This window comes from Fringilla coelebs, assembly GCF_963513975.1.
Source record: "Fringilla coelebs genome assembly, chromosome: Z".
In the NCBI taxonomy this organism is placed as follows: Eukaryota; Metazoa; Chordata; class Aves; order Passeriformes; family Fringillidae; genus Fringilla; species Fringilla coelebs.
The window spans coordinates 25566917-25590870 of record NC_140031.1 but is presented as its reverse complement, the minus strand read 5'-3'; the positions used below and the strand labels follow the sequence as shown (position 1 = coordinate 25590870).

General features: G+C 39.6%; 1 protein-coding gene across 4 annotated transcripts in view; it reads left to right on the top strand.

Moving 5' to 3' along the window:
• ARHGEF28 (Rho guanine nucleotide exchange factor 28) overlaps positions 1-23954 on the top strand; it is a 114674-nt gene that overhangs the window by 6424 nt on the left and 84296 nt on the right. For 3 of the 4 annotated variants that reach the window (XM_084225469.1, XM_084225468.1, XM_084225472.1), the window contains exon 3: positions 20393-20465. In XM_084225469.1, coding sequence (XP_084081595.1) covers positions 20393-20465 — 73 coding nt within the window. Of the gene's footprint in view, positions 1-20392; positions 20466-23954 lie in introns of those variants that run through there. The other variant, XM_084225471.1, reaches the window with a different exon arrangement.

Here is a 23954-nt window from a genome sequence, read left to right as displayed (position 1 = left end):
AAAAATTTGTTTTCTCTACGAGTCCATCAGAATCAACATTTGCCTGCACCTACCTGAGAAATGAGCTGTGGCCAGGGACTGTATTTATTTGCTGATATGGTGAAGTGGCATATCCTTCCCCTTGCTTTGATTAAGTGGGGACTGAACTATCTGAGGTTCACATGGTTGCTGAAGGCATGCTTAAGCATACCTACACGTAGAAATCAAGCTCTTTCTGTTACATTTTTCCAAGTCTATGACGATACAGGTAACCTTATTAAGGCAAGGAAAGACTTGGGAGAGAGGTTAGGCTGTTGTTAAAAGAATGAACCTCTTAAAATGGTTTCAAAGACATCTAGCAACTGGATTGTCAAGCATCTGGCTCTTCTGGATCCATGCTCTCACAGCTGCTTTGTATTCAGTGTCCTTGGCCACGTTTCCAAAGTTGAGGTGCCAGTGTGACTTACCTCATTTAGGTTTTGGTATCTGGAGGATAAGCTTAAATTTTATTTTTAGAAATGTAGAAGAAACAGTTTGGATGTGTTTCTAGTTTCAGTGTCTGGAACAAACTCAGACCAAACATCATTCTGTAGAAGGCACTTTCTCATTTCAGGTGGTATGTACACTCTAATCTATTTCTGTTGATTTTGCTCTTTTGTACTGATATGTGAGTTAGGGCTTAATTACTTACTTTTAAATGACAATAACTGTAGTTTTTAGTTTCTTTGTGCTTTAGTAGTAAGTCAGTGCCAGACTTGAGATGGTGCTTTGGTCATGCCTTGCAGAATGGGTTGTGAAGCAGCGGAGAAGACTGTCTCTCACATGTGGTGACAGTGATGCTAGGTAAATGAGTTTCGTAGGTGTGAATTTTTCATGGAGCTCCCAGAAAAGTGTTTCATTGTTGTTTATGCAGACCATTTAATTGCTGTAAAAGTTAAGTGAATATGCTTTGATAGAAAGCGTGGATTGAGCACTCTGGTTCTGCCAGGAAGCAGTGCTTTCACAAAAGAAGTGTCATCTCCCAAAAAACTCCAGTAAAGCCTTGTGAAGCAGACAGACATTTCTTTGGTGGAAGACTAAATTACTGCATCTCATTGCGAGATCTAGTCTGCTCCCCTCTTGATTGTGTGCCCTCTTAGGAAAGGAGGAGGAAGATGGGAGCTGGAATTGCTCCCACTCCTGTGGTTCCTGTGATTTGTCTGTGGTGGAAAGACCTGTTCAGGTAGTTTCTGCTGCAGCCTGCTCCTGGGGCTGGACTGGCCTTGCCTGAGGGACTCAGGATAGAAATACTTCTGCAGGGATTGGGTATAAAACTTGAATTACTTTCTCAAAATATTTTTCTGTGTAGGAGTTTTCTATAATGGACTGCAAGTTATCTTTTTAGAAAAAAAAAGTGGTTAAATAGGTCCTGTAATATATTTGGCTTCACACAGAGACAATTGGAAAGTAAACTAACACATGTTTTAGTAGCAGCAGGAGCAAAAAGAAATATGTTTGAAGGGAGCAACATGAAACAGGAATATCTAAAGTCAGGATAGAATGAGATGATGATAGGAGCTTGCATGAATTAACTGTTTCTGATGCCAGGTGTGATAACATATAGCATCAAAAATAATATTCCACTATTACTTTCTGTGTGTTATTTCTGAATCATATACTGTATTTTAGGGTTTAGCCTCTTTTTGGATAATTTGGGGCTTTCCAATTGAATAACTTAATTGTTTGGCCAGATACAAGGAAGCTGCCAATTTGCCTTCTTTCTGTAAAATCTTTGCTTCAATGACCATGACTTTGATTTTCTTTAGTGTTGTAAGGAGTGAGCTCTATAAGACTTGCTTTTTATTATGTACACATGAGCTTTCCACTGTCTTTTTTTCCTCTAGACAAGGTTTTGTGAAATTCTCCCTCATGCTTATACATTATGTAATGTAATTAGTTTAAGATGTTTCACTGTCCTCTGTGAATCCACATTAACATTTTTTAAAAAGAAGCACTATGGCTAAAATTTGGCTCAATTTTTTTTCCCGACATCAGTGGCTAACTAAGTGAGAAATATTTCTACAGAATATCTCCCTTGTTTTGCATAGCTAGGGCAAAGAAAACATGAAAGCTATGTGGCTGTATAGTTTCTCTGACTCAGGGGTCCAGAGGGCATAGAGATTGTTTGGGAATTGTGGCCTCAAGCGCCCATGTGGAAGAAATTCTGCTGTGCTTCTGTTTACCAGGCAGCTGTCAGCTAAACCCACTGGAGCAGACTGTGGAGAATCTTCAGAGACTTACCCTATTCCTATCTCCCCACATTATTATTCAATAGACCAAAATGGTTATTCATAACTACAATAAATTATTTTCAAAAAGAGATGGTTTTAATAACAACAGTAAAAACAGCAACTGCAATAATAATAACACGTGCTGGTTACAGTAGTGCAAAACCCAAAGAGAAATAGGAGAAAGCACTTTGCAGCTATAATAACACTTCAGGCCACCAAAAAGAGGGGTGTTATCAGTGTTTGGGGATGACAGGCGTGTTTGCTCTTGATACTGAACTCATAATGTTGTTTACATCTGTCCTTATGCGAAGAGTCCTATCTGAGGAAGATTTTGTACTTGAAACCAGCCTTTGCCTCTTCACCCCAGTTCATTAGATTTGTCTGCATTGAAGAGGAAAATGCATGCAGAATTTGCATCGTTATGAGTGACGAGAAAGATGTCCTTGGGGAAGGCAGGCCGAGATGTGAAGTTGTTGAGGGTGGCAAGAGTCACACTGCAGTGAAGTGTTTGGCTTATAATGAGCAGGGTAAGGACAGTCAGAGGCACAAGTGTGGTTTTCAGCCACAGAATTTTCTGTGCTACTGTGTTGTGCTTTGTTTTTTTTCAAGACTTGTTTGTGGAGCCGGTGGAGTCAGTGCTGTGGTAACTGTTTGCATAGAGTAGGGCAGGCATCTTTGGAAATATGGCTTAGATATTCTTCTGTAGCATGCTTCTGCCAGATGTTGGGGCAAGTCTGCCTTATTTAGAACAACTGTGGTGGTCAGGAACTGTGCTGCAGCACACTGTCCTCCTCCTCAAGGAAATGCGCCTTGATCTAAATTTCCTCCCTCATACTTGTCAGGCATTTGTTATTGTTTGCAGCTTCTTAGATCCTTTTCCTGTTCTTTTTTGAAGCTATTGTATGACAGGTTTTTCTTGGCTGGTTGCTTTCTATTTACTATAAAGAAACCCACAGACAGATATCTGGGAACTAGTGTTCTTTGAAACCATTTGTAGAATTGCATTGGTGTTTCTTTTTGGAAACTTAAGTCTAAGGTAATTTAAATCACTCCTGATTTTTTTTATTTTTAAAATAAAACTTGCTTTTGTAAATAAGAAAGTACTTGGGTTCAGGTTATTCTGATGCATTTTTAATAAAAAAGTGAATTATATTTGTGTGGGGTAAGATGAAAGGAATTGCTTGAAAGACATTATTTAAAAGGCATTTTTAAAAATCAGCTTTGCTATTGCAGGCTTAAAAACAGTGTTGTTTTCTAAGTGAAAGTAGGAAACTGAAGATTTGTCACTGTATCAAAGCCTCCGTATAGTGGAGTTATGAAGATTTCAATATACTTAGACTTGAATTATACATCAGTGGGTCTGTTGAAGATGAAAAATTTACTGGATGTTTCAGAATGCACTTTCAATTTCAGGGACAAGTGACTATACATGCAAAATTTGACAAAGACATTTACCTCCCCGTGGATGCTGAGTTTTACTTTGTTTATGATGGATCCCTGAAGAGACACATAATGTTTGCTGAGCGAGTTAGTGACAACACTCTTCAGTTCATAGCTCCAGGTGAACCTTAGTTATGTTTATATTTTTCCACTCTTTGCTCTACCCCAACTCCATTTCAAAGCTCAGCATGACTGGACAGTTTGATATAACTGTTTTATGTCTCTGTAATGGAGAAAATGCAGGGATTTGAATGATGGGCTTTAGGATCCAGGCTGAGTTTGACTCTCCATAGGTGTTTCTGCCTTTTGAAGCAATCCATGCCAATGCAGTATTGGATTAAGCTTTACTGGACTTGCACCATGGGGCGTGCATTAAAGTGCAGTCTTCAGGGATGGCATAATTTTTAATGTGACTTGATTCTGTGCCACAAGTGTTTGCCTCTGGTAATCCTGACACCTGCAAAAGCCCTGTTATTTCTGAGCCTTCTGTTGGTGCAGCTGTCAGCCTGGCTCGCAAGACCCTCCTGCTTGTGATGCTCAGAGCTCTGCTTGAGCTGCACATGGTACAGAAGTGTCTGGGAAACTGTTCCAGGGTGCCTCGCTGGAAACAGGGGACATCTGTGTTGCCTCCCAGCTGGCTCTCTGCCTTGGGCTTGTCTCCCTCATGGAGGTAACATACACCCTGCTTGTCACCTTTATTGTGTGCTTTGTGACCTTTTCATTTGTGTGAGTAGGAGGCTGTAAGATGTGGTGTACCTGTGCAATAGGATCTCCTTGTTTTCTCTTGTGTTCTAAAGGGGATTTAGAGTCTGAAAATAAGTGCAGAGTATAAAAAAGGGAAGTTCATTGCTGTTACATTGTGGCTCCTCTGAACCTGTAAATGCTAAATAATTGTCATGGATTACAACTGGGGAAAACAGAATGCAAGGCTTGTTCCAAGTTGGTTTTAATTTTGTTAGTAAAATCTCAGCATATTCCGTGACACTGTTAAATGGTTGCTTCTGGATAGGAGCAAAATCCAATGGCTACAGGCAGCCCTTAATCATGACAAAAGCCATGAACAGATTACAATAAAATGTGAGGTTAAACTATATCCCTGCTGATATTAGTGTTATTTTATGGTGGCCAAATTGCATATAAGGGAACACAGAGCTCTTTAAAAACAACTAGTTGTGGTAAGTATGTGCTTCCTTCTGCATTACTAGATTGCACATGTACTCGTAGCTCTTCAGAGTATATTGGAAAATTTAAACTTGCTCTTAGTACATCATGTTTAACTCTTCAATGAGAGGTACAGCTTGCCCCTCTTTTAGATATCCTCTTTTAGGCATCCACCCTGCCTTAGATGTCAAAGGAGTAGGAGAGAAAGACAAACTGATGAGGTTAAAGGGAAAAATTCCCTGGACTTTGAGGGTCACAGCTATAAGTAACAGAATTGATACAGCATTTAATCAAGTTTGCCAAGACCCTGAAGAGTGCATTAGTTAAAAGCTTTTGGGTTTTGGCCTGGGTAAATGCAAAATCAGTTTTAATAAGTAGATGTATTATTCAGAATTCATTTTGCAGGCCACAAAACTGTGAACGCAGTTCTTTATTTATAATTAGAGCTGTTAAAAAGAAGCAAGAACTGTATCATGAAGCTTTGCAGCCATAATTCTAACCAAGTGATGAGATATTTTATCTTGGGAGAAAAAGGTGGTAGTCAGAGAAGAGTATGTTACTGTAGGCATTTCAGTGTGCAGAGTGAACATAATTTTTGCCATTGTTCTGTCAATGTTTATCCTGCCTTTATGACTACGGTCATTCTTTGCGGAAAATATCATTAAACCAGTTTATAAGTGTGGTTTTTTTTTTTTTTTTTAGTCGTAGAGGAAGTGGAATGGAAATATCTGTGAAAATTTATGTTAGGGTATGCTACTGAAAAACTTCATAACATAATCAGGTGGGATTTTCCTAGTTTCAGGTTTCATTGCAAACCAAAAACTGTAGTTAGGGTTTGCTGAAGAATATATTTTTCTTTTGCAGAGTCAGCTGATTTATAGTTGAGGGTGGAAACTGTGTTATACTTGATAGCTTCACATGTTTTTCATTGAAAATTTGGTAGTTTTGGCTGCTTTCCTTTTAGTACTTTAAATTGCTGAAAATTAGAAGACAGGCAGTTTCCATGTCAGCCAGACTGAAAGAGATGCATGCAAGCTTTTGGGAAGTAAAAACATATCAGTAAAGCTCAATTCTTTGGGTAAGAGCTTTTTTCACATGTTAAATCTTTCTAATACTTAATGACAGGTAACGTAACATCTGAAGAATGTTTTGTGTCTGTCTGTTGCAAACAGATATAAAATCAATTACCAAGTCTCATTCAAATATTGGCTAGACAGAGAAAAAAAAAAGACTATTGGTTGTTTCATTTTCTGTGGAGTAAATATTTGCTGAGCTTCTGAAAAAACTGTTGTATTTTAGCAATGCAGACCTTGTATCAAAGCCTGAATAAATCAGCTGTAGTTTTGTTCACAGGCTTATCTAAACATTTCATCAACTGAAACCCAACCCAGAAGCATCATCAGGATGCCAGTGGTACTGAGAGATGCTTGGGCATAGTCAGTTGGGTACCCGCTTGCTTGAAACATGGGAAAAGGTTATCCTGGTTGTGTTGTGGGCCCAGAGAGTCAGAGAGCCTCTCAGCTGGTATCCAAGTAAGCTCTGCCAGAGCAACTGCTATCCACATGGCAAAATTCTTTAATTTTCAGTTGTGCTAATTGTAATTTTCAGGTGTACTGCAATGTTTATATGGAAAAATAATATGTTGCCCTTGCAAGACTTTTATAGATCTTGTATTTTTTGTTTCTATGTCTTTTTCATACTTTGTTCACTTTTCAGATTAAAATACTGTACATAAATGGAATTTCATTGCAGCCAAAAAGCTGGGATATGTGCCTCTATTGCCAGAGAGTCTCTGTGATCATTTCAAGTGTTGGACAAGCATGTCTTCAGCATACTGTGGTGGGGTTGCCTTGTGGGCACAGTTGCACTTGAAGAAGTGACATCTCTTTTTGTACAACAGATACTGCGCTTAAATGAAGCCAGGGTCCTTTGCCTGGTTTCTGATTAAACAAAACAAATGCCTGGGACCTGGTAGTAATGCTCATTTACGGTGGGATGTGTTAGTGCACTCCTGCCTGGGCAGTGCTTGGGCCCACCCTTGATGGGGGACTCCTGAAAGCTTTCTGGACAGCTTTTCCTTCAACCCAAGGGAGCGTACTCCTTTCCTGTGTCTCTCTCTGAGGTCCAGGCTTGGGCTGGGCCTCACATCTATTTTGCTCTCCTCTAGGCAGTTTGTATAATTTTTCTTTAACTTCTGTATCCTTTCTCTCTCCTTTGGAAAGTACAGTTTTGATCCTCTCTCCTGACTCTGAGAAACACTGACTGGAGTTGCTTCCTTGTGCTGTCCCCATCACTGTGTTTTTGTCCCCAAAGCCAGGAGAGCCAAGCAAAGCTGGGGGCTGTCTGTGGCTGAGGGAGGCATGTGCACGGAGGGGAAGGAAAGGGAGGGAGAAGGAACTGGGAGAGAAGGACTGAGACTGGGGAGCTTCAGATGTCTCAGCACTTGAGGAGAAGTCCTTCATCTTCAACAGAAAGGTGATCAAGGGTTATCCCTGGACTCTTTTACATGCTCTGAAAGTTCAAAATGGGTGAGAAACAGGATCTAAAAATTTGTGAGTATTTAGAAGTAGAATGAGAACTTTCCCTACCTACTGTCCCTACAACTCCTCGTACCAAAGATTGGAGGTGTCTTGACGCTTGACATTGTCAGGATGCTCTTTTTAATATGAATGTTATGAAAGATATGGGTGCTGTCATCTGTCACTGCTTAGGGCACAACGCTTTTGGGATTCAGTCAGTTTTCAGAGCTGCAGGGCTATTTTTGTTGGAAGAAATACTTTTGAGTGACATGTTGCTGGAGAAAACTATTGCACCATCTGCTGTTTTTTGACCTCATTGATTTTTATGAGGATTTAGAAATGTAAGGGTTGATGGAAAGATAGAGGACCTCTTTAGTCATAGCAGTTTTGGTATTCAGTAAAAATGTTTGTATTCCTTTTATAAGGTATAAGAAGGACTGGATAAAGAGAGCCAAGAGATTGTCTAGAGAGCATTGCAAATAATTCACGCATTTAGTGTAGTTGCACAGGTCAGGAGTTACTGGCCACTTTAAGGAAGTTGAACAAAAGAAACAAGAAAGCATGACCCTTTTTGTAATCCTCACTTGTAATAGATGTCTGTGTGACAGCTGTGACAAGAGCTGCTCACTCCCACAGAGTGGTCAGATGCTGAGATCAGGATCTTGGTGCTAGAGTAAACTGGGGACTCAGCAAAAGTGCTATGCTTAGGCATTTATTTGTTGGTGGTTTTCAGGAAAGGGGAAGGAGGGGTAGGGAGGAGGGAGAGGGAGAAGCCGATTTTGTTTATTGCACCTTGATAAAGGATATTTTCCTTCTGAACTGTATTATTGAATTTATGGAGACAATCAGAATTAAATAATAAGCTAAAGAAATTGGTAGGGCTGCCAGAAAAAAAGGAGAATTTTCCCACAGTATTTTTGTTTACCAAAAAAAAAATTTAAAAAAAAGGGAAAGAAGCAAAGAAGGAAGGGAGAAAAGAAAGACTAAAAAAAGAGAAAAAGAAGAAATTAATCTGAATGAGAAAAATGCTTCCAAGTAATGCTTTTTTTCTTAGCACCATCAGGTTATGGCAGCCTTCCAGTACTGGCAGTCCCAAGAACCATCAGACATAGGTTCAGCATCTTTCTTGCAACTTTTTTATCCTTTACAGATACAGGTTTACATTTCTCAGCTGTCAGAGGATGACACTTGGGAGCACAGGAGGGCACTTGGCAAGCAGTGCACTTTGTGGACAAGAAGCTGAGGGCATCTTAGTTTCTGGTTGTTTTGGAGGCGCTGTCAAGAGGGTGAGTTCATGTTTTCTGGGTTACTTAACTGTGCTGAACAAAGAAGAACACTTGCTGCCAGCTTTGCCACAATTTACAGTTATTTTCAAGAGGAAGACTGCTCTTTTAGCTTTTTGTCTATTAATAGAAGCTATAATGTTGCATCCTGAATTGAAACAAATTGTGGATTGTAGAGAAGGAAACAGTGTTTAGTTCCCTTTTGCGAACAAGGAGATTTTCCTTTTTTTTTCATAAATGCATTGTAATTGTTTTCTAGGGATAGGTCTTGTGGAATGAACTGAACTACCATGTTGCTTTATGTGTTGCTTTGGAGTCTGCCTTAGGGGCACACTTTCCCATTTTCTGTGGCACTTTTTCCTTTATGGCCCTTTCCCTCTCCTTTCCTTTGTAATTAATGTTACTCTTTTCACTTGGCCTTACACATATTCCTTCTTAAAGTGCACAAGCTCACACCTGACTGATGCATGTCAGGGTTGTGTAAATTAAAGAAAATTCTGTCTGTGTCTTCTCTTTAGCTGGAATTTTTGATTACTTGTTTTTTCCCGTGGAAGGAAATGGAGAGGAGTGCAAAGTGCCTGATCTCCTTCACAGAATTAGAAAAACACTCGGGACAGTGGATAAGTGTGTCTAGGTGTGGTGAGATTTGTGAGGAGAGGTAATTGTATTTTGGTCAGAGAATTCAGGAAGTTAGAGAAACAGACATATCTTTGTCCCAGTAGAAGTTTTTCCTTTTGGAAACTGTGCCTGGCAGAGGGAGAAGGATGTTAGCCTGTGTGTTGTGAAGCAGGTGAGTGTCTTCTAGAGCCTGCTGCTGACCCAGAAACCTGCATGGGGCAAGATACTGTCAAGCATGCTTCAAGCTGTGGGTTTCCAGCAAGTGTACGATTCTCATCTCCTGGTCAGTGGAAATAATGTCAGAGAGGAGGCATTTGAGATCCCTTTGACCATGAAGAGGCTTTTTTGGGAAAAGCACTGAGCACTTGGAGATACACAGAGTGACAGGAGAGTGATTACTCTAAGAGATACAGAAGATGAAGTTTCCTATTGAAGGCAGTATAGAGGAGTGGGGCTCTGGAGCCACTCTGCTGCTGAAGAGACCAGGCACAAAGCCGTGGTCTGACCCAGACCTCAGCCTTCAATCGGCACTGGGCTGGAGAGCCCTGCTCTTCTCCTGGCTTGAGGGGTGTCCCAGCTGGTATTCTGCACTTGGGTGGTGCCCAACAAACAAGTGTCTTACACCAGACACCTGGAGGGAGTGTTTGGCTGCAGTACTGAAGGATGAGGAATATCCCTCCCAGCAACAGGCACCATCTCCTGTAGTGTTTTGCATCATAGCTGGGGTCACCCAATCAATTGAGTCAGCTGGAACTTCATCTGAGAAGTAGGGGTGGCACGATGATGCATGGGGCTGGTGGGTGGGAGCCTTTTCTAGCCCCCCTGCTGCTAAAACTGCTGGGGCAAGACTCCCTTTGCAATGGACCTTTATCTCCTCTCCTCTCCTTTTCTGCTGTAGGATTGATGCCAGTCTCTGGGAGTTGGTTCTCGTGGGTATGCTCTCATACCTGTCTTGTCACATACCTGACTTCAAGCATTGTTGCCTGATGTCCCTTAACAAAACCACTTGTGTGGGTTTTTGCAGAAGTGGGGTGCACTGGAGACAACTTTATAAATAATCTCATTCCTAATGGAGAAGCAAAAAAAATAGCAATAATGTATAAAATTATGAAGCCAGGAAAAAAATTGAATTTGTCCGCCAGTTTCGATATCTCCCCCTGCTTTTCAGTCTTGGAGTTCTAGTCTCCTTCCAGGAAATGAATGAGATTCAGAGCCTAGAAAGGACTTAGTCATTTCTGTCAGAGAGAAATATTTGGTTTTAGTTTGTTTTTTTTGGACATAGGAAGGGATTCAGGTGCAAGGAAGAACAAAAGGATTTTTTAAAATGTTTAGAACAGACTGTTTGGCTCAGCTTTGTGTAACCCACACAGAATGTTTTGGCTGGAAAACAGGGGTGCAATGCAAAACAGTCTTGATAGTGCCTGTCATTTACAGCCCCACCTACCTTGCAGTAGCTGACCCTGTCTGAATCAGCCAGCAGCATGTCCTTCAAATCATAGGAGTGGTTTTTTTTGTACATTGATGGAAAATCAATCAATCAATCATTTTGTACCATTGAAATTAAATACTATTTTATACCACCTAAATATGAATATGTTGAAGAAGTTTTGTGCTTTCCTTCTCTTCCTTATTTGGTTCCAGCTTGCCACAGAATGCAGTTGAATTATGTTGGGGTTTTTTCCACAATATTGATCTATGTATATTTTTATTTCTGGATAGTTTTCTTTCTGTTGTGTTTTCTTTGTGGTTCCCCCCTCTCTGCCTTTATGCCACACTTGAATTCTTCCCCAAGGGTATGGGAAAATAAAGTGAGAAGTGTAGGAAAATGCCATTTGTTCTGCCACAGTGAGGAAGTATAAGAGAAAGTGGTAAAAGAAGAGAACTGAAACTAGAACTTGTTTTTAAGGGAAAGAATTGCTAACCTCTTGTTGTTTCAGAACTTTACCATCTTTTAATGCAAATCTTTTCTTTATAGGCAGGTCTGTTTTAAAAGCTTATTATCAGTCATCATGTTTTTTTTTTTTGTTTGTTTTGTTTTGTTTTGTTTTGTTTTTGTTTTGGTACTGCTGATACTGGAATAGGACAACAGCAGATTTTGCAAGTGTCCCTGGAGGTGACCAGGTCCAGTGTGCCTGGAGATGATCTGGTCCTACCCTCCACTTGGAGCAGGGCTAGCTTTAGAGTTGTATCATGTTGCTAAGGATCAGGTTTTGAGCACCTCCAGGGACAGATAGTCTGTAACCTCTTTGGGCCACCTGTCCCAGTGCTTCCCCCCCCTTGTGGTGAAAAATCCTTGTACTGAAGAGCATACTTACCTTTCCATTTATCCTTCTGAGTGGACAGTTTGAATTTCACTGTTGTGAAAGGTATTAGTAATTGCTTTATGTCATTGGTTTCTGTTCACTCCTGGACAAGCCATGTGGGACTAGTAAGAAGAGACTAGCCCAGCAAACACATCATCTGGTGAGGTAAAGGAAGGGGAGGAATGTGAGTGCTGTTTCTGACTAAGTGTATCGGGGTTGAGAGCAGACAGTGAACCTGCTGGGTGGTTCAGCTACCATGTGCATTCAAGCTGGCCATGAACAAATTTAGCATAAGGTTAGATGGAGGTTGTTAGGTTAGGCAGATAAAGATCAGTTACTAGACTATTTGTGGTGAGATATAGAAGTTATTGTTTTAGATGGTGGTTTCAGAAGACAAAGATTAATTACTGTTATTTTTAAAACTTGTTCTTTTGCAGCAGACTTATTCATACTGCATTGTTTATAACGTTTGGCTGCCAGAAGAGTAACTTTATTTGCTGCAGTGTTGGAGCAGAGAAAAGGCTATTCCTAATTAGGGAAAGGGCTATCTAAGGGCTCCCTTTTTGCTGAGTGGGAAAGTGCTAATCTTATCATCCTCAGAGCAAGCTTATCTGGCTTTTTTTTTTTTTTTTTGCATTGTTATAGTATACATTGAAACCAAGTGGCCACAGGCCAATGTTCAAAGTAAAGTTTACCTTTTTGTTTCGATGCATTTTGTCTGAGGATGAGGATTGCATCTACAGATACTTGGCATTCTTAATATTGAATGATGTATTTTAATTAGATTAATTTTTCTGCTGTCTTGTTACTAACAGTATAGTGTAGTGTAGTGTAGTATGGTCTAGTTGGAAGCATCTGAAGAACATAGCTTGATGTCTAAAGTGGGACTTTAGCAGAGTTTCAGTGTCCAGATCAAGGAGCAATTCTGAAAACTTCTTTTTTTTTTTTCCTGTGAATGTATAATATTTGTTCAGGGTCTGCATTTTGGACCACATAATTTCCTGGGTATTTAAATGTGAACTCCCTTGTCTACATAGAAACACTCCAGACAAGGTTTTCTGCTAGGGTACAGATGGGTAGCACAGCCTTAAGTCTGCTGAAGTCCTTTCGGGGAAGTACAGAAATAGCACTGAGGCCAGTGCTGTGTATGCAAAGCACAGATGATGTTATCAATCTCTATTCAGATATACAGCTAGGGAAGGGGAAGGTACTGGCACACATTTTCATACTGTGTCTGAATTGTTAGGTCATTCTCCAAGTGAGTGAGAGATCTGGGCTTTGAGCGTTGTTTTTCACTTCTGAGGATGGTATAATGAGAAAGGCATCCATGTCTAAACAGCAGAGACTTCTAGCTGATTGTTGCATTGCAGTCAGTCTGCTGTTTTCTTGGTCTTGTGCCCTGCATCCCCTGGATTTCCCTCTGCACCATGCCCTATTTTCAATTACTTGCAATGGAGGGAACATGGTATGCTTCCATGAGATGAAAACAGACTGGTTTTTGGAGGAAATTTCAAATTGCATCTGGCTGAGGGGGAAATTGTACTGTGGTCTCTCATTTTTGAAGGAGCACATCATCCACAGGTTTTGGTAAGCCTTAACTATGCTTATTTAAATGTTCCTCCATAGAAGAAGGACTCAGATCCAGGCAGACAACAGTGTTTGATGAGTAGTGTGTGATTGGGCTTTGAAACAGTGAGTTTTAGTCAGATCTTCTGGGCTGCATTGGTCAAGGCCAGGTTAGATGGTGCTTTGAGAAACTTCCTCTAGTGAAAGCTGTCCCTGTCCATGGTAGGGTCTTTGGAGTGGGTGGTCTTTGAAGTTTAATTCCGATCCAGGCGTTTCTGTGCTTCCATGTTGCTTATGGTTCCATTTAGCAAAGCAGTCTGCAAATGCTTGAGTTGGATTCAGTGGCATAAATGCTGCACATGCTCAAAAACTTTGAAATGTCTGTGCTATCTTGTTTAATAGATGTGTAAATGCTGTAGATCATGTTAGTGTTGGTAACTAAAATGTAGCAATGATCATCCTTTCCAAAGACTGAAATTAGAAACACTTTGTAGATCTTGGAGGAAAAAACCGCCCCATGATTCATTACTTTCCTCTGTGGGTCTGGATCCTACAGCAGATCTTGTGCCCAGAGGGACATATATTTTCCTATAATATGGGAAGACCAAGAAAAAAATTTAAAGACTGAAACCTGTAGAGAAAATTGTTGCATAGGCAGGCTAGCAGGTCACATATTGGCTAGCCACAGTAAGATGAAGTTTAAAAAATAGTGGTGTGACACTATTTTTTAATGTGTGTTTTATATGTGTGTTCCACAAATACTTAGGTACATATTATGTAAATATTTAGTGATATTCTGGTATAAAGAATTCTCCCTGTGTCTTGTTAATGTATCTGCTTCTGTTAGAACTGCAATAAAAATAGTTTTCAGACACTACATTCAGGTGTGCTGGCTGTTAAAGTGCTAGAGTCTGTGCCCTGAAGCTCCCTTTTACTCTGATGCCTGGAACTTCTTTCATTTATTGAAGGAAGCATGGCGTGCTTTCTCTGGGATTTGACTGTCTGGAAGTTTTGATTCCACTTGAAATTGAAAGGTAAAAGTCTGCATAGGTTGCCACCAAATAATCAATACCAAATGCTCAGATAAAAAACTGTATCACCAGCGGAGATCCTACAGTGATTTTCCCTCTGCAGTGGTAGGGAAAATTCCTTAAGTTCCTTGCAGTTCTGGCTCTATGGGATGTGGAGATAAAGAATTTTTTTGAATATAACAACACTCTTAAGTCCAGCATTTTCGAAGGAGGCTAATGACTTTTCCCTAATTGCCTCCAGAGAAGACATTCAGCTTTGTAGAAGGCAACTCTTCTGTTAGAATGTCCAGAGAGGATGTATTTGGCTGAGACATGACAGCAGCCTTCAATTATGTAAAAGGAAGCTGTGAAGGGAAAGGAGTGGAAATTTCAGTGACATTTCTTAAATCACTGGAAATGTAACATATTTAACATATTTTAGCTGATTGTTCTGAAATCTGTAGAGCAATGGAGAGCAATGATCCTCACGGAGGAACCCTCATGTTTAACTTCATACCAAAATATCAGTGTAAGAAACTGGTTGAGTGGCACTTGAGGATATTTTATTGCCTTTAAATTGCAGAGACCTTTTGTTTGAGAATATATGTATTAAGGCAAATAAATCCTTCCTTGAAGACAGGCCAGGGAATGGTGTGAATGATGATTCATCATCTAGTGACTAAGTCATGATTGTGTACTCTTCAATTTTAATCTTCACCCCATTGACCTTGATGATTATGTGCTAAAAAGTGGAGAGGAGAGGAAGGATTAGTGCATGAAGTCATCTTTTGAGAAGAGAGAAGCAGGAGTTATCTGGCATATTCTATGAATGTATGTGTTGTTTTATAGCTTATAAGCTTACATGGATCTCTTACTGTCCTAATAAGCAGCCTTCCTTGAGAAATCATATCCCCTTTTTTATCTTTTTTAATTTTTTTATTTTAGATACTTAGCTATGCTGCTGGATGTTTTGTGTTGCTGAGGCAAGGCAAATTTTTTTAGTTTAGATACTTTTAAATTTTTTGAGTTTAGATACTTGCCTGTACTGCTGGATGTTTTGTGTTGCCGAGGCAAGGCAAATTGCAGGGAAATTGCTTTTTAACTATCTTCTCCACTGGGACATTTACTCATGCTGAATGCTACATTACATATAGAGAATGAGAGAAATAATTTTTCTTTGACAGAAGAAATTAGATTGCATTTAGCTATTCTTTAGCTCTGCATATGCAATTAAGCATGTAACTGCTGTTTTCAGTGAAAGACCTAAAGTCTTCCGCCAAAAAAATTTTGTAGGCCTGAACCTGAGCTGTGTTATTTCTGCAGATGATAATAAGTGTCTTTTGATGCTTATCAGCAAGTAAAATGCTGGGGTTTGCTACTGATGATTTTGATTTGCTTGCTGTGTTTTTTTTAAAAGCCTGAACAAAGAGAGAAACTCTTCTCCACCTTATGATGAAGTTAGGCTTGGGTAAACTTTCCATGTTCTTGGCAACTCAGCCTGGAGGGTCATCAGCATTAGCATTACCTAATGAGGATGGAGCAACACTGTTAGATTTGGCTTTATGGAATGGACACTCCAAACTTATTGAGATCTTTACAAAGTGCGTATAATGGTTTGCTCTTTTCTATGAAAATGTCATGTCATTTAAGGGATGTGGGGAGTACTGTTGTTTATCTGGTGATACTTGCCTATTTTGTGCTGGTTTCTGCTGCTTTTTGCCAGTATTATAATTCTAAATGGTAAATTTGCATTTACAATTATAGGAAGTTTATTATTTGTGTCCTTCATTACATTTGAAGTCAGTTAATAGCCAGTTAAATGATAGAGGACCAGCTGCACCATCAGGTACCTCTCTTAGCACTGTATCAGCTGAATCCTGACACACTAAAAAAAAGTAAAGACATTCCTTAAAATATATATATATATATTTATATGAACAGAACTATAGGACCTGACTTGCACAACCTCAGCAGACTTTGTGACCCCTCTAAAGCTCAAGTTTGAACAAACAAATAAGGGAGAATCAGCAACAAAGACAGTGCTGCACTTATGACTCTGTTTTCCTGGAGAGCTGCCACACTGACAAATAGCTTAAAGGACAGGTGCTTTATGGCACCTTTCATCTGTCTGGAGCTCTGTCTGTACTGTCCTGAGGAACTGCATGGGGTGTATGTATGTGTCTTACCAAATGGTAAGCATCAGACACCCCTTCTTACTTTTGGCTCTTCTTTGCAAACAGAAATACACAAGAATTGGGATACATTTTTATTTTGGTATGTGGTTCTTTCAGTATTGGCTCCATGCAGCTTTTAGTTTATGTGAGACTTATCTGTACTTCAGCTTAAAAAAAAATACAGCATGGGTACAGTACATTATGTTATGACTGTCTCATTTGTTTGTTATATCCAAACAATACTGTATTCCCTTGAGATACTCTCTGTTTTTCCCTCCTGTGGGATAACAAATCTGCTAGCTGCCAGTTGTGTCCTACTGCTATATATGGCAACATTGACAGGAAAAGGTACTATTGCTCATTTACAGTAATAAGGAGAAATAGGTATTGTCACAGCTTGTTCATTCTGGCTTCTTTAGGTAGTGAGTAACTGTCTAGAGCTAACATTGTTTTTTCCCAGTTGATAGCTAGAAGTAGCTCTGTGTTCTTAAGGCTGAAAAGAGTCATTGGTACATTTTAGTTTGCCCAGCTGTGTTTTCAGTGGAAGTTTCAGATTTTCTGACTGTGGTTTTTGTGGTGGGTGTGTTGGGGTCCTGATGGGTTGTGCTGAAGGCGAGCCGGAAGCTTACTGTGGCAGTGCTTTCATTCTGCCTGTGTAGAGGGCATCTGCTGTGGCTAAAAGAGTCTGTCATTTCAGCTTCCAAGGCAGTCAGTCGCTTGACATTTCAAGAGCAGAGATCAGCGAGGGTGCCTGCATACAGTTTGTTCATTCATCTGGAGCTCTGGCGCTGATATTCAGTCACGCTGCACAGCACTTGCTGGAGTCAGACATTAAGCTCTTCAGAAAATACTTCTGGGACAGACCTCTTCTTTACCAGGTACCACAGATTTTCTTCATGACTTCCAGCTGTAGACTTTTCAGGCTGGATTTGTTTTGATTGAGTAGCCTTTTAATTTTAGCTGCCGTGTCACTGATCATCAGCATAATTTTGTGATTACTGTTGTGGGTTTCTACTTTGTGTGGTGCAGCACATTGTATGTCTGAAGCTGGAGCATAAGAGGTGTTGAGAACTTTGTAAAAGCCTCTTTTGTCTCCCATTTTGTTTTTTAATCATGGGTGGGTTCTAAAGGGAGTATCTTTCCCTGAAATCTGTGTCTTCAATTGCACTGCCATTGTATTCATGTTTGTACTTTGAAATATTTAATTTAGTTCCGTTCTTCCGGTAGTGTAATGCCTGAGAGCCTTTATCAAGAGTCAACCCTGGTCTGTTATGTACAGCACAAATACAGAGTACAGACTTTTTCTACAGAGTTTATTTTAGTTTTTCTTATTTTAATGTAAAATGTCTGAAGTACTGTTGTCATGGCCTTCAGGACATCTCTTGATTGAATAAAATAAAGAGAATGCTTGAATGTATAAGTTCATTAATAGCAATGCAGATGCTTACCTGTATTTTTTGATTGAGACTGCACAACATACATAAGACTAGTAAACTAAACACACACTAAAAGTTGGCTTTTTTCCTGAAATTCAACTTTTCTTTTCCATTCTTAGCTTTGGGTTTCCTCATTTGTGCACTGATTTTCCTTGTGTTACCTTTATTTCATGCTGCATTTTTTTAAACTTAGAAAATTATTTATATATTATGTTTAATGTAGAAACTTAAGGCATGGAATACTGTATAGTCCTTATGTATAAACTTATGTAACTATATTCTTGAGATTTTGATTTGTTTCCATACAAAAAAGTTACTCTCTGTAGTTTGCAGAATCCCTGCAATTTGTGCGTAGCTTTTCCATTAACAATAATGAACTCAAAAGGAAAACCAAGACTACAATCAAGAATGTATTGTTATTTATATGAATGCCTTTTTCTTGCACTCACAAAGTCCTTGTTTTTCATTCAGTCTTTGAAATGGAAAAAGAAAGCGTGGCATGTTAGGTATTCTCAAAGGCTGAAAAGCTAGAAAGTTCTGCATTTGCTATTTTCAGGAAAAAGCCTACTGCCCTGGATTTGTTGGTTCCCCTTTTGCCATTCCTCTAGTTGCAGCAGTCTAGGTTCTGTTGTGGGGACCTTATTCCCATCCTGCTTAGCATCAGTGTTGCAGCACTTTCAATCAAGCAGGAATAGACCAGAATAACTGGGAAGCTCACATGGTTTATTTAGTTAATTTCTTGTACACAAGCTGTTGTTTTTAGACTATGTATTATGTCCAAAAGGAAAGGTAAAATTTATTTTCCTTCTGTTGCAAACAAGAATTTTGAACTCTTTGGTTGTATCCAAAGCATTGGGAGGCATTTATAAATTTTTGGTAGGTATTAGAGGTTTCACAGTACATAGTCTTTTTAAAATAGAGATAGAATTTACTGCTGTCCTGGAGTATTCATTTCATCTACAGAATACCAAGGCTGTACATCTGGTGTCTTGAGACTGTATAAATGACCACATTGCTACTTAATGCTTGAGTCAGAAAGTCATGAACTGAAGAAAGGGAGCTTTGTCTCAGTTGTGGTGACATGTAGTGTTGGATTTGTGTGAGATGGTTGCCTCAGACAGCAGCACATCTATTCATGTAAGAAAAGCACGAATCTTTCTGAAGTATACTCTTCACTCTCTGCTGTGTCAGTTCTTTCAGTTAAAACAGTAGTGGAAAAGTTAAAACAAGCTGTCAGTAAGCTAAAGTGACTTGTATGGGAGCCATGCCTTCATTCAGCAGTTCAAAAAGTGGAAACCCTGTGGCCACTCTAGGCAGCTGAGATGGGGGAGGTAGTTGACATTGCTGAAAAAGAATGTGAAATTGCAAAATTCTGTGTGACTGTCTTGGGATTGAGATTGCTGTGTGGTAGTGGTGCCTGCCAGTGGGACGATGTGGTTCATTGTGCACCTCCAGTGGAGACCTAGATGGCAGGAGAAGGTGATCCACGAGGCAGTCTGAGCTGCTGCAGGCAGCACAGCCAGTGCAGGGCAGAGGTCCTCTGTGAGAGGAAGAGAAATCTGGGGTCTGATGGACATGCTGAAATGTGTCAGAGTAATAAAAGAAACCAGAATGGGCAAGCCAGGCTAACCATCCAAAATGATTAAGATAGTTCATGATAATTTAAGTAATTTTTTTGCCTGATGATGGACAGATTTAATAGTTTCCCAACTTTCTTTTGACTTTTTCTGCCTGTCAGGTGTTCAAGTGGGAAACTGTCTAACACAGCAAGAGATGGGCAGAGAAAAATGCAACTTGCCCTACTGAGGTTGGGCTTCATGGCTTTCAAATTAGTTTGGCTGCAGTATTCAGCCCAGGATCAACCCTGGTTTTTTCTCTTGTGTTACCATGTCTTTTCTCTGTTTGCAGCTCTTAGTAGCTGGCAAGTACACAGACAGTCTACTAGAGGGAAAGACTAGAAGCAAGCAGAGTAGTAGATGAAAGGACACAAAAGAATCCATTATTTCTTCCTCCCACTTTGTTTTTCATTTCTGAGAGTAATTTCTAAAATAGGAGACTGTATCCCAGCCCCCTCTTCCTTTTGAGCAGGAGTGCTGTAGTTGGTGTGTATCTGAGTGAGGGAGCAGCCTGGCCAGGGGCTACAGACGTGGGGAGTGGAGTGTCTCCTGGCCTCCAGACTGTATCTATCATGTAGTTAGTGTTTACTCCCAGTTTATCCTCTTTTTATTACCAATCCATCAAAATTACTTACTTTAGGGATGCTTTTAACGTAAACTAGAATTCTGAACGGAGCTGTTGTGCAAAGCTGTTATGCTGCTTTTTTCATAGAGAAGAAGGTTGTAAGCAGTGAAGTGCAAATGGTAAATCTGCTCCTTTTGATCTTTCATGTATTGTAAGCAGGAGGTGATTTCTCTCTGTAGTTAAAAATATTTGATTGGTTTTCCTCTTGAGGGATTGCTGTCAGTTTCCTCTGGAAGGTAACCAATAAAATATTCCTTGTGGAATTTCTCTCAGTCATTTTAGCATTGCTCATATAATAAGTGTTTGTCAGTCTTCAATATTGTTCTTGAGTTTTCAGATAAATGTCATGGGCATCAAATACAGTTACTGTAATTTTGATTTTTTTTTTATAGAGTATTAATTCAAATGAAGTTGAGACAGTGGAAGGTCCAAAAAGGCCCTGCAGTACAACATGCTCTGTAGAAGGTACAGTGTTTTTATTCCATACTGTTGCAATCTTTCAAAGCTCTAGAAAGTTGGCACAGATTCATACACTATTTATTTGTTCAGAAAGATCATGTTTCATATGGTTTTAGAGACCTGTTAGGAGAGAACAGTGGAATAGGTAAGTCATACATTACAAGTCATACATCAAATTATGATACTCCCTACAGAACATTGGTTTTCCAATGTCAGACTGAAACTGTCCACAAAATATTATGATGCTTATAGTGACTGGAAAAGCCTTTTTAGGAGCTAGAAAAATGTCAGCTGGTTCCAGGAGAGGGCAGTGTTTAACTGAACGAGCTCCTGCAAATTCCAGTAAAGCCTAATAAGTTAATAAAGATAGGAGCAGAGTAATGATTTGTATGGGTGGTTCTGGGATCTGGCCTAAACTTCTTAGTATGGCAAAACTTGTTTCCATTAGATGTTCACTATTTTGGTGAGCAGTTTATCTCTGCAAGGATTGTGGGATTTCTCTTGTGGGTGAGAATGTTTCATTACCAAAATACCTCCCTGCGTACCTCAGAACAAGCATGTCTTTGAGCTGAAGAGAAAATCACAAAAAGGTATCATTCTTCAGCATCAGAAGTATGAGGATTGGGAACTTATATATGATTCTTAGGAATGAATTAAATTTTTTTATTTTTCACTTGTCCATTTGTTTATGTGGCTGGCATTGTATATTTGGATAAAGCAACAAGCTGAAAACTGAGAGCTCTGTGAGAGGCTTGGTCTTGCTCTTCAGCATCTGCTGGACACAACCTTCCTTTAGGGCAGCAGAAATCTAAGGACCTGCACGAACTGCTGACAGGACCAGGACCAGGACCTGATGCAGGGAAAGAAAGGATGGGGACTAGTTTGAGGGCATCAGCTAGTAACTGCAAGTGAATGGGTAAAATAGGGACAAAGTCATGAAGTTAAATGTGTATGCTGCCATTGCTAGTGCTGAGGAAAAAACTTTATACCCAGTTTTCCTGTCCATCTTCAGGCAACAAGTATTCTGTCATTAGAAGTTAAATTTGCAGAGAAATAATAAGCAGTTGTTAGCAGTTACAAGCTACATATCTGTTATTGTAAGTGCAAATGAGAATTTATTCTATGGGTTTTGTGAATGACCTTGGTGACACAGTGTGAAAATGCATTTACTCTGGGTGTTCACCTGAGTGCTCTACTCTGACCAGGGTGGCCTTTATGCTGCTCCTAGGGGATAGAAAGTGAATGGCCTCCATTGGCAGTCCTATATGTGGCAGTCACTTGGCCAGTGTGACTTGCAGGTGATGATTACTTCCATCTTTTTCACAAAAAACAGCTTTAACTTGGTCTGACTTGCATAAGCAGAATGCAACCATCAATGGGTATTTGTAGCCCAGAGAGAGACTGTGAGAGTCTCCGGTTCAGGACATCTGCTCTCATTTTGGATTCTGATAAGCAGCAGAGATATTTGGCATAGGCACACGTAGCTATATCTGTTTTCAATGGAAGCTTGTGCCTTCATGCATCAGAGTTACTTTGCACATGTTTAAAAAAAAATAAATTCATTTCAACACCTGGAGAAGCATGTTTGTAAGTATTGTAAGTACATTTTGTAAGTAGTCAGGACCAACACAAACAGATCGTAGTAAACAAGTTGCATGATCTGTGCTCTGTGATATCTTCTTGTTGACATGAGAAGTTTGTAACTACTGTTTGTATGGTCTTAGTCAACAAAGCTTTTTCATCTTCTGATATTTTAATATTTGATCGGTTACCTTATTTCTGCAAGAAAGACTGTTTTCTAACCGCCAAGTCAAAAAAATTAAAAATCACTGAATGGTGGTTAGTGGTGACTGGTGGCTTGTTTTAAAATTTCCATTTGCCAGCATTCAGGAGATAAAAAGAACTTTGTTCCAGATCGAGTTAAAATTGTTGCTGCTGGAAGCAAAAATTATATGAAATTATTGTGCTTTTTTACTACCTTCTGAGTTGCATGCACTGAACTCCTTTATAAAGTGTGTGTTGGGTTCAGGACTTTATTTTGGCACACTCATGTCATGACAGTATCCCCCTCAGATTTTAAAACTGCTGCCATTCCAAGAAGTAGTAGCAAGGTTCTCCTAAAGTCAAGATCAACAGGTCTTTAAAACCCCATGCTATCAGAACCCCTGAGCTGTTAACGAGAAGAGGCTGATATAGCCAACCTCCTCCATTTCTTGGGAAATGCCATCATATGAAAGCAGTGGGTCAGTGTAAGGTGATGCTGCTAGCTTGATCTCCCGTAGCAACTTAAATTCAAATATATGGAGTGATTCCTCATCCTGACAGGATGCAGAACAAAAAGTGAAAAAGGTGGTATTTTGGCTAATTTTATAGTTTGCGCTTTTCTCTTTTCTGACTTTGAAATTCCATGCCCATGAGTTGACTGAACACTGTTATCTGGAAGATAAGCCAATTGTTGCTGTAGTATATGTTGTCTAGAGAAAATGCCTTTTTTATTTCTGACAATTGTGGAACTGAATAATAATAATTGACAAGTGCATGTCAATGCTGTAGAAAAATCTTCTCATGGAAACTTTAAAGTAGGTGTCTGCACTTAACAGAAGAAATAGCCTGTTCCTACTAGCTGAAAGCTGGTGTCTGGAATGTTTAGTTTAATAGCAAACAGGGATTTTGTGCTCTGTGGTTGTGCTGTATTAGAATGCAAGGAGAAATATGTACGTGAGTGCTGCAGGAGTTTAATTAAAGAGTGTGGATTAATTCAAAATGAATGATTGTGGTACTGATCAGCTTGGACTCAGTCCTAGCTCCTGTCAGTATCCAGGGGCCCTGCCGAGGTCAGGGACAACAGGTTGCAATGGGCACATAACCTCATCCCAGAACTTCATGTCCAAGAGACCTGCCAGTCAGATTGTGTGATTTAGGTAACGGGCAGCTGTCTTTGAATTGTTTTTCCCAAGATGTATTGATAGAACTCTTTTTTTTAAAACCTTGAGTGTATACTTTGTAAAGGTCCAGTGCCAGTAAAGGTCCCCAAACTCCATATACCTCAAGGCACCCTATGCTGCCTGCTGAAGCATATGTAGTTTAACTGTTTGCTGGAGCTGGAAAAATGAAGAGGATATCTGAGAACAGATACGAACCTAGAGGTTAAAGATTCAGTACAAAATGAAGCATATTTACCATGATGAGTCTATCTGTATGATTTCAATTTCATTTTATTTAAAATATGTTTGCTAAACAATAATGTTCCTGGAAGCATGAATGAGGCTTATGTTAATTTACATTCCTATATCCAAATTATTCTTCTTGGCTGTGTCACAGTAGTCCTTCAGGCTTCATTTGGGCAAAACTTGAAAAGTGTGGGATGTGTTTTTTTTTGGTGTTGCTGTCTCCTTCTCCACATCCCTTGGAAGAAAATATAAACCAAAACCCAAACAAACAAACAACAAAAAAGAGCGACAGTGAAGTGAAGATTTTTTTTACTTTTTGGGTTAA